General features: G+C 44.6%; 1 protein-coding gene across 1 annotated transcript; it reads left to right on the top strand.

The window, feature by feature from the left end:
* The first annotated feature begins 2629 nt into the window (after positions 1-2629).
* Positions 2630-10128, top strand: rpl10a (ribosomal protein L10a). The gene is made up of 6 exons (XM_078546793.1): positions 2630-2653; positions 4027-4101; positions 4981-5061; positions 5413-5561; positions 7565-7737; positions 9914-10128. Exons 1-6 carry the CDS (start codon positions 2649-2651, stop codon positions 10082-10084), a joined length of 654 nt encoding a protein of 217 aa, XP_078402919.1. The 5' UTR covers positions 2630-2648; the 3' UTR covers positions 10085-10128.
* The last annotated feature ends 1051 nt before the right edge of the window (positions 10129-11179 follow it).

Raw genomic sequence — 11179 nt, 5'->3', positions numbered from 1 at the left:
AAACTGAGGGAAGTGCAAGTGAATCGCTGCTCACTTGAAAGGAGTGTTTGGGCCCTTGGATAGTGAGGAGGGGGGAAGTAAAGGGGCAGGTGTTGCACCTTCTGCGGTTGCATGGGAAGGTGCCGTGGGAGGGGGTTGAGGTGTGGGGGGTGATGGAGGAGTGGACCAGGGTGTCCCGGAGGGAACGGTCCCTATGGAATGCCGACAGGGGGTGTGAGGGGAAGATGTGTTTGGTGGTGGCATCATGCTGGAGTTGGCGGAAATGGCGGAGGATGATCCTTTGAATGCGGAGGCTGATGGGGTGAAAAGTGAGGGCAAGGGGGACCCTGTCATGGTTCTGGAAGGGAGAGGAAGGTGTGAGGGCAGAGGCGCGGGGGATGGGCCGGACACGGTTGAGGGCCCTGTCAACGACCGTGGGTGGAAAACCTCGGTTAAGGAAGAAGGAAGACATGTCAGAAGAACCATTTTGGAAAGTGGCATCATCGGAACAGATGCGACGGAGGCGAAGGAACTGAGAGAATGGGATGGAGTCCTTACAGGAAGCAGGGTGTGAGGAGCTGTAGTCGAGGTAGCTGTGGGAGTCGGTGGGCTTGTAATGAATATTGGTAGATAGTCTATTGCCAGAAATTGAGACAGAGAGGTCAAGGAAGGGAAGGGACGTGTCAGTGATGGACCATGTGAAAGTGATGGAGGGGCGAAAATTGGAAGCAAAATTAATAAATTTTTCCAGGTCTAGGCGAGAGCATGAAACAGCACCGAAGCAGTCATCAATGTACTGGAGAAAGAGTTATGGGAGGGGGCCAGAGTAGGATTGGAACAAGTAATGTTCCACATAAACCATAAAGAGACAGGCATAACTGGGGCCCATGCGGGTACCCATGGCCACACCTTTTATTTGGAGGAAGTGAAACGAGTTTAAGGAGAAATTGTTCAGTGAGAGAACAAGTTCAGCCAGAAGGAGGAGAGTGGTGGTGGATGGGGATTGTTCGGGCCTCTGTTCAAGGAAGAAGCAGAGAGCCCTCAGACGATCCTGGTGGGGGATGCAGGTGTAGAGGGATTGTACGTCTGTGGTGAAGAGGAGGCGGTTGGGGCCAGGGAACTAGAAATTGTTGAAATGATGTAGGGCATCAGAGGAATCGCGGATGTAGGTGGGAAGCGACTGGACGAGGGGAGAGAGAATGGAGTCAAGATAGCAAGAAATGAGTTCCGAAGGGCAGGAACAGGCTGACACGATTGGTCTGCTGGGACAGTCCTGTTTGTGGATTTTGGGTAGGAGGTGGAAGCGGGCCGTCCGAGGTTGGAAGCTGTGGAGGAAAGAGCTCCAGAGGAGATGAAGTTAGTGACATTCCTGGAAACAATGGCTTGATATTCGGTGGTGGGGTCATGGTCCAGGGGGAGGTAGGAGGATGTGTCTGCGAGTTGGCGCTCAGCTTCTGCGAGGTAGAGGTCAGTGTGCCAGACAACAACAGCACCACCCTTGTCAGCAGGTTTGATGACAAAGTCAGGGTTGGACCTGAGAGAACGGAGTGTGGCAAGTTAAGAAGGGGACATATAAGAGTGGGTGAGAGGAGCAGAGAAATTGAGATGACTGATGTCACGCCGACAATTCTCAATGCAAAAATCAAGAGCAGGTAAGAATCCAGAGGGAGGGGTCCAGGTGGAGGGAGAATATTGGAGGCAGGTGAAAGGATCTTTTGTGCCATGTGAAATGTGCCATTTCCCGCAGGTAGATTGGGGAGGAATCCTGCCCAAAGAAGTGAGCACGGAGACGAAGGTGGCGGAAGAAGAGTTCAGCATCGTGGCTAGACCGGAATTCATTGAGGGAGGGCGTATGGGTATGAAACTGAGTCCTTTGCTGAGCACTGAACGTTCAGCATCAGAGAGGGGAAGGTCAGGGGGTATGGTGAATACATAGCAAGGTATATAGAAGACGGGATGGGGTCAGAGGGACAGGCAGGGGTGGAGGGTTCTGGATGGGCGTTGGTGTTGATGAGTTGTTGGAGTTTGCGTTCCTTTGCACCTGAAAGAAAGAGACAAAGTTTCTTGTTAAAGTGTCGGATGAGACGAAGAATAAAATGAAACTGGGGGCAAGGACCGCTTAGAGATAGGGTGAGTCGGTGCTGTTGGAGGGAGAGGTCGAGTGTGTTCATATGGCAGCGCATGGCACTCAGTGTGGATAAAGCTGATATGCCATTTTAACATGTTAATGCCCTGTACATATAAAGGAGTAAAGATTTAAATTCAGTAGTTGTAAGGTAAACTGGAAAACCGTTTCAACTATTTGTTAAGACTACTTTAGATTTAAACCGTTTATATTTAAAAATCAGTATTTGAATGTCTGTCAATTGGCTGCAATATTTAAACAACCCCGGCCCTTTTGAAGAGGCGACCATAGAAGGGGGACGGGAATACTTGTTGCACTAATAAAGCAGCAAAAGAATTTACAGCTAGAAATAATTTTATAATCAAACGGTCTCTTCATTATAACATGAGAAATAAAAGTCCAAACCCGCTATTTTAAATTAAAATAGAGAAATAAATAATGCAAGCTTGTCACGGTCACCATCGCGAGATTCTGTGGGGTTGGGAAGGGTATAAAAAGGGTCAGTTCCGGGCCTCCGGCCTCTTTTTCCGGAGTTACTGACACGATGAGGTGAGAGGATGAGAGCAGGCCCCGGGCCTTTCGGACACAATCTACTGCCATCCGCCACTTTCATCGACCTTACCAACCAGTGGCTAACGGCAGGGCGCTCACAACCACCTTAAAGACGAGTCGCTGGAGCGGGGATGTCAAAGTCCCCGTCGATGAAGCGCGGTCGGGTTTATTTTCCCGTCACTGGGAATCTCCGGCATCGGGGCAGCGGGGAGGCTAACTGGCAGCTCACGTGACTCTGAGCCCGCTGTGGGGAGGGGGTGTGCGCATGTGCCATTTCCCGCAGGTAGAGAGAGGAGTGTTAAACCCGCAATGACACTGGCGCTTGGGAAGTGTGGCACAGGCCTTCCTGACCTGTAAAGCTGCAAATGGAGTTGTCCAGATTTAAGTTACACTGTTATGTATAACGGCCTGGGAGAGGAATATTTGATAAACGGTGAATAGGTGGAGTTAAGGTACAGATCAGCTCTGAACTGAATCCAGTGGATGAAAGAAAAGTAAAATACTGCGGGTGCTGGAAATATGAAATAAAAACAGAAAATACTGGGGAAACTCAGCAGGCCTGACAGCATCTGTGGAGAGAAAGAGAGAAACAGGGTTAATGTTTTGAGTCTGTTCTACTTGCTCTGAAGAAAAGTTGTGTGGACTCAAAATGTTAACTGCTGCTCTCTCCACAGATGCTGTCAGACCTGCTGAGTTTTTCCAGCATTTTCTGTTTTAATCCAGTGGCTGAACTGGATAAATGGACTGAATGGCCTGAAAGGGTAATAGAGGCAGTAACCCGCAACTTAATTATAAGGTGCCTGGATAAGCACCTCAAGTGCTGTTATCTGTGTGCTACAGACCAAATACTAGAAAGTGGGATTAAGCTGAGTGGCTTGTTTTTCAGTTGGTTCAGACATGATGGGCCAAGTAGCCTTTTCCTGTGCCGTGAGTGTTTTATGATTATCTTTGACTATATCCTGCTCTCCATCATATCCCACTCGTCCATTATCCCTGGTTTAACTCCCAATAGCCAAAGCCTCCAGTTTCAAATTCACATCACTGTGCTCTAGCCTTATCCTAACTTGCAGATTTGAGTTCTTCCCCTCTCCCTAAACTCCATGTGCACTTGTTCATTTTCCATTCCTTTGTTTCCCTGCTGGAAATGATGGCTTCAATGGCCTACCCCATGACCTGAAATCCCCTCACCTTGAAGACCATCCTTTAAAGACCCATCTTGAGTTTTGATCACTCCTATTGACTTGTTGTGAAATGACCTGGTATACAAGGGCAGGCTCCTTGCCTACACGTGACAGGGCACACGTGAAAATTAAATGGATGAATTTGTGTGCTTGAGGATTTAACTGGTGGTTTCTCTTTGTGTATTGCAGCAGCAAAGTATCTCGCGATACCCTGTACGAAGCTGTCCGTGAGGTCCTTCAGGGATCCCAACAGAAGCCTCGCAAGTAAGTCTGTCATGAGTGCCTAATGTCTTAATGTAGGATGGGCACTTGAGTATAAATCGTTTGTATCTGGTATAAGTAGACATGATGATGCATTTCATAAACATTGAAACGTTTTTGGAGCAGTGTTGTATTTCTCAGTGATTAAGTTCAGTCTGGTTAGATGTTTGTGCAGAAAAGGATTTTCTGCCCTTGTCTTCAAGTTTGTATGTTTCTTTTCTGAAAGGGATTCTTGCACTGTGGGGCACTGGTTATTGGGAAAACAGTGTATGTGCTAGAGGGGATCCTTAAAGGCTGGTTCAAGAACAGATCTGGATGTCTGCACATGTCACTTGCTCTTTCCAGCTTTACATGGACAAATGGTCAACACAATGTGTCAATACTTGGCACCTTGGCCATTGCCTTCAATCAACTTTACTAGTCATTACAAATCCTGATAACAGATACATTATTCGCATCCCGTGATTCCATTCCATGCTTTGTGGTCGAATATTAATGACCTCATGGTGGCTTAGAATGTCCATAGAGAGTGGTGAATCTATGGAATTCATTGCCACAGAAGGCTGTGGAGGCCAGGTCATTGAGTGTACTTAAGACTGAGATAGATAGGTTCTTGATTGGTAAGGGGATCAAAGGTTACGGGGAGAAGGCGGGAGAATGGGGTTGAGAAACTTATCAGCCATGATTGAATGGCGGAGCAGACTTGATGGGCCGAATGGCCTAATTTCTGCTCCTATGTATTATGGTCTAAATGCTGCCTTGTCACATCCCAGGAACAAATAAGAATGTTAGGAGGTTGGAGTAAGCTTGGAGGTTTGAAAGTATTTCTGGTAGGTTGATGTAATTTGGTCTGCACAACTGATGGGAGTGTCTTCTTTTTAGGTTCCTGGAGACTGTGGAGCTGCAGATCAGTCTGAAGAACTATGACCCTCAGAAGGACAAGCGTTTCTCTGGCACTGTCAGGTTCGACTTCTTATTGCTCAACCCAGTTCTCAGTGCATAAGCTGTAGAATAGGAATTGGATTTGTTTGTGAACAATTCAAGTCCTCCTGTACAGCTTGTGATACTGAAAAACATGGGTAGTTCTGCCCTGTAAGGGGTTTGGACGGACCCCCACCCTGGGTCTTAAAACATGAGGGGAGGCTAGGTGAGGCAATATTGCTAATCCTGCCGACCATTTGTAAGGAGTAAGTTGCTGGTGGATAAAGCACTTGAGAAGCCAGCATCGAGGGTAAGGCACTTGAGAAGCTCCCCTAGAATGATCTCCATTTCAACTGTTTCCCTGACGTTTGACTCTCTGCTGTGCTTGTCTAGGCTAAAGAGCGCCCCTCGGCCTAAGTTTTCCATATGCGTGCTTGGAGACCAGCAGCACTGTGATGAGGCAAAGGCCGCTGACCTGCCTCACATGGACATTGAAGCTCTGAAGAAGCTGAACAAAAACAAAAAGATGGTCAAGAAGCTTGGTGAGTTTTGAGGGTGTTCATTACGGCGCTTTGCAGAATTGAACCATCCCTGGGTATCCAGGATGCTGCTCTTGAGGGATTTGGTGATGCTGGGCTTAACTTTGCTTTACACTTGTCCCTAAGGAGTTCTGTATTGCTTATTTGATGATAGAGGGAACTTTATGGTTTTGGATTCTGAGCAGTGCATTCTAAAATTGAGGCAATATTAGTGGAGTACATTTCCATATATGCTAATTAATGAAGCCATGTACATTTTGATTGGTCCTTAGAGGGGCTGTGCATTGTTGATTGCCTGGAAGCAGTGCAGATCAAGATTGAAGTGGCTTCTTTGGTCTTGGTTTGTGAGCATTGGTTAAGCTGAAGGCTGGTTGGAGGAGGCCTGGTGCAGTATATGGGGACTGTTGTCCTTCATGGATGCTGTGGATTTGTTTGCTAGGAGCTCCAGATTACTTGGCACTTCCATTCCCCTTCCAAGCAGAAACTAAGCAGCACTTGCTGGGACACATTTAGTTGAAGGCTGCACTGCCAAACAGAGGGGAAATGAATCAAATGTTGGCCTGTTGTGCGGCAGGCAGGCCTGCCACGCACTGAGCTAGGTCATATCTGGCATTGAGAGATTGATCCTAGTGGTCTACATGATGACTATCAGTATCTAATCTTAAGGTGTGTTGCTGTGTAGCTAACTGTCAAAATCAGTTCCCTGGTCACTAAGTTTGTCAGCATCCAAGAGCACTTGGTGTGTTCTGAAATAAAATACTTTGTTACAGAGGCAAAATACTGTGGATGCTGGAAATACAGGTCAGGCAGCATCTGTGGTGAGACAGTTAACATTTCAGGCTGATGACTTTCATCAGAGCCCAGAAAGATTTGGTTATGCTGACAACTTTCTTCACTCATTTAAACTACTGATATGGCTTTGAGGGTGTGTAATGTTTAGGTGAGTTTGGGAGTCACATTATGCAAAAAATGTGGTCAAGATCATAGATCCTTTATTTATCTATTTATGCCTGACTAGGACTTCCCCTTATACCCCTGAGCATCCATTTAATATTTCTAGGACTGGTTTATGTTGATCACTTGTCTGAACAGCTCTGGCCAGTGACCAAAGGACAGGTACCAAAGTTGTCACCTCCCCATTATCACTTAGCTGAGGTCATTTTTTTAGGTCATCTCATGCTGGGTGCCACTTGTTAACTCCTGCCAGACACTTGTAGGTCAGAGGGTGACGGAAGACTCAGAGCACTGTCTTTGTCGTCATTATCTTTGTTTTGTCTCAGCTTTGTACTGTTTTCTGTTTTTTCAGAGGACACAAGCAGCTTTTCTGCTGAGTGGCTCATGCTATGCCTTCTAACTACATAATTCTATAATCTGAAAAGTATCATTTCTTTAGGTGTTTGAGCTAGAGTTGAATTGTTTGTTTAACCAGGGAAAACACTTCCAACTTGTGAGCACTGAAAAGGTTTTAGTGAGATGTTCCAGTGTTTAATCTGTGCTCTAAATAGTTTCAATCTGACAGAGCTGCAGCTGGTTAGAATATTACTTTGTTCATCTGTACACTTGTATTAAAACATTGAGATACAAACAATGCATAGTAGGTTTTCAGCTCCCAAGTATTTACAGCCCATCTCCTTCAATTGCTGCCTATCTGTTTGCAAAGCAGTGTCATTTGATCACAGCTACTGTAACAGTTGTAAACAGTGCATCCATATAGATAATGATTTTCATTGATGGATGAGTGTCAGTGGCAAGGCCAGCATTTACTACTCATCCCTAATTGCCCTCAAGGAGGTGATGGTGAACTGCTGCCTTAGGTGGTAGATGTGGATTCAGTAGTAGCTGTCAAATGAAAATTGGATATAAATACGTGAAGGGAAGAAATATGGTGAAATAGGAAAAAGTAGGAGTGGGACCAACTGGATGAGTTGGTACAGACTTGGGTGAATGGCCTCCTTTTGCTGTACTATTCTATAATTCTAAACACTTCAATTCTGAATACTTTGCAGCAAAGAAGTATGATGCTTTCCTTGCCTCAGAGTCCCTTATTAAGCAGATTCCTCGTATTCTGGGTCCTGGTCTGAACAAGGCTGGCAAATTCCCCTCTCTCCTCACTCACAATGAGAACATGCTAACCAAAGTGGATGAAGTCAAATCGACCATCAAGTTCCAGATGAAAAAGGTGTGTATTTACTCTGGTGGTGGTTAAAGTTAAGTTGCTTGCATGTAACTGTTAATGGAACCAGTCAGAGGAATCCAATCTGATCAAGATTCAGTTCCCTGTTAAGTGGGGATCAGGCTTATGGCTGTGAATGATCTATACAGAGGTCTTTTGATTGTATTGCCATGGAAAGTTTGAATTGTGTATATTTCATAGATTTCACCAGTAATGAAATAGCATTCCCGGTAACAGTATTGGTGAGATCCTGGAAAGGTCCCAGTGGATTGGAAAACCTCAAATACAACACTTCTTCCAGAAAGGAGGGAAACAGGAAGCTATGGACCAGTTAGCCTAACATCTAGTATAGGGGAAATGCTAGAGCCACTATTAAGGAGGTAATAGTATTGTGATTTTCTAAATGCCCTATAAGGCAGAGTCAATATGGTTTTATGAAAAGGAAATAATGTTTGACTAATATATTCTTGGAGGAAGCAACAAAGGGGTCCTGTAGATGTGATGTACTTGGATTTTCGAAAGACATTTGGTAAGGTCCCACAAAGGTTATTACACAATTGTGGGTTATGCATTAGCATGGATAAAGAGGATTTGTTAGCGTTCAGGAAATAGTAGATCATTTTCAAGTTGTCAAGCTGCAAGTGTCACAGGGATCAATGCTGGGGCTTCAACTATTCACAATCTATATCAATGACTTGAAGGGAATGAATTTATGGTCGCTAAAATTGCTGATGGCACAAAGTCAGGTTGTCCTCTTGACAACTTGCTTTCTTTGCTTTCTATATTCCTTTATAGACTGAGTAGGTAAACATTTGGCAAGTGGCGTATAGTGTGGGAAAATGTGAACATCCACTTTGATAGGAAGAATAGAAAGTGGTATACTTAAATGGAGAGAGATTGCAGAAACTCTAAGGAGGGATCTGGGTTTCCTGGTACATGGATCACAAATGTTAATATGCAGGTACAGTAAGTGATTAGGAAGGAAAATGGATGTGATATAGTGGGGCATTTGGACACTTTACTGTAAAGGCTAATGCTAACTGGTTTGACAATACCTGGAAGTTTAAAGAACCAAATAATCTGTAATGGCATTTTCATATTAGTGGTGTGCTGGCTGCAGCAAATATGTGGCTAGTTGTAAATGTGAAGGGGCAATGACCAATACTGCCTCTAATTTTTCCATCCATGTACAAAGTGAATTTTATGTGCACCAACATCAGGATAATGTGTGCTGACAGTGGAAACAAAAACATCTACATTATAGTTGTTTGGTAGCATAGAACTTGGGTATTGCTGAAAAAGAGATGTTGAAGCTTTGTTTTGCACTCATCAGGACAGTTTGCAAGAATGCCAATATAAGGGGAAAGCAATTTATACTGAGTGCTGATTGGTTGGCAAGTGGGACTCTGGTAGAGGTGTTGCCATGGCGAGTGCACCAATTGATAGCAATCTACATTATATTAATATTTTTAAAAGTTGCCATAGGTATGGAAGAGAATATTAAAACAAGGGATAATTAACACTGCACTTAAGATATTCATTTGTTATGAAATCAATTAAAAAATTAATACTGCAAAACTTTGAGTAGCCTTTTGGTATCTTAAGCATATTTATTCCTTCAGGCATAAAACAAAATTATCCATTTTCTTGTCATTGGAAACAAATGTTTTATTGGTGTTGATGTGTGGAATAACAATTTTTACACTATATGCTTGACATTGCCAAGTCTTAATAACAAATCTTAACTTGTCTCCTGCCTCTAGCTGACTGCCTTTCCTGACTAACCGTTTCCCCCTTGAACTGCCTTGCTGCAGGTTCTGGGAGAGAAATGGTGATTGCGGCAAGGCAGGAGAGGTGGTGACTGGGAGGCTTTGGATTGGAAGTGGTGAACCATGCCATGCGAGTGATGTTAGTAATCAAATGCACAGCACTGGTGCATACCCCAGCAGGCCACAACTTTGGTGTTGACCACCTTGAGTTGGTGACTGAAGGCTATGGAAAATGTAGTGGTCAGTAATTCAGTAGCTTTGGGGAACATAGCATTTCAGTCACATGTCTACTTGAATGTTGCTTGCCTGGGCTTAACTTTAAAATGAAACCTGGCTTGGAGCTATGCTGGTGGTTTGGGAATTGATCAGTCTGAACCGCTGATAGAAATTAATCATGTTTTCTCCCTTCCCAGGTCCTGTGCTTGGCAGTTGCAGTGGGCCACATTAAAATGACTGAAGAGGAACTGGTCTACAACATTCATTTGGCCATCAACTTCCTGGTTTCACTGCTGAAGAAGAACTGGCAGAATGTGCGTGCCCTATACATCAAGAGCAGTATGGGCAAGCCTCAGCGCCTCTACTGAGTGCTCTGTGCTGTTGTATATTTTAAATAAAATGTTTTTCAGCATTTGGTGCCTTGCTGTTCAGTTGGGAGAAATCACTTCATAGCAGTTTGTAAATTCTGATCATGAAGCTGGTAAGGTTTTTATTTCAGAGTCCTGGCTGCACTGTTATTTGTCCAGGTTTCAGTCCAGGGTGATATGATCTGTGAAGCCAGGTCTCTGGCCTGCAGTGCTAGACTTCAGGCAGTCTAAAAAGTGTATCTAGCAAATGAGCCTCTAGCCATTCATTGTATATACAGGAAGTCACTGACCAGCTTCAGTTGCTGCTCAGAGCTAATGTTTATGTTTAATGAGATTGGCTTCTATCAAGCCTGCCATTTTCCAGTCTCTGGCTCAATCTCATGCCATGTAGAGCACCTGTAGCACTTGAAGAGCCTAATCCTCATAACCTTGAAGTTAACTTTGCTTAAATCTTGAATTAATCATGAGGCACTGAGGAAATTACCAGTATAACCAAGTTTCTCTAGCTATGGGTGATTGAGTTTTGTTGTGCCTTGATTGACTTGAAGACAGTAGTTGTGCAAAGGCTAGGCTGGATATTGAGGGTTCTATGTAACATGGCTGGAGTCACATGTAGGTAGAAATAGATGTATGGCACAGAAGGCCATTCAGCCCATGTCCATGCTTGCTGGAAACGGCTAAATTTAGTTCCAACTGCTAGCTTTTAGTCTAGCTCTGTAGGTTAAATGTGATGAGGGTTTCTGCCTCTACCACCCTTTCCAGCAGAAAGTTCCAGACACCCACTACCCTCTAGGTGAAAAAATTACTCCTCCTTTAATCCTTCCACCAATTATTTGAAAGTTATGCCCCCTTGTTACTGACTGCTAATGCAAATGGGTCCTTCCTATTCACTCTCAGAATCTCTGTGCAGAAGAGGCCCTTCAGCCCATCGAGTCTGCATGGACACGTGAGAAACACCTGACCTACCTATCTAATCCCATTTACCAGCACTTGGCTCACAGCCTTGAATGTTATGACGTGCCAAGTGCTCATCCAGGTTCTTTTTTAAAGGATGTGAGGCAACCCGCCTCCACTGCCCTCCCAGGCAGCGCATTC

Source organism: Cetorhinus maximus, chromosome 8, assembly GCF_964194155.1.
Source record: "Cetorhinus maximus chromosome 8, sCetMax3.hap1.1, whole genome shotgun sequence".
In the NCBI taxonomy this organism is placed as follows: Eukaryota; Metazoa; Chordata; class Chondrichthyes; order Lamniformes; family Cetorhinidae; genus Cetorhinus; species Cetorhinus maximus.
Note: the sequence above shows the minus strand (reverse complement) of the source record. Positions and strands in the feature narration are given on the sequence as shown.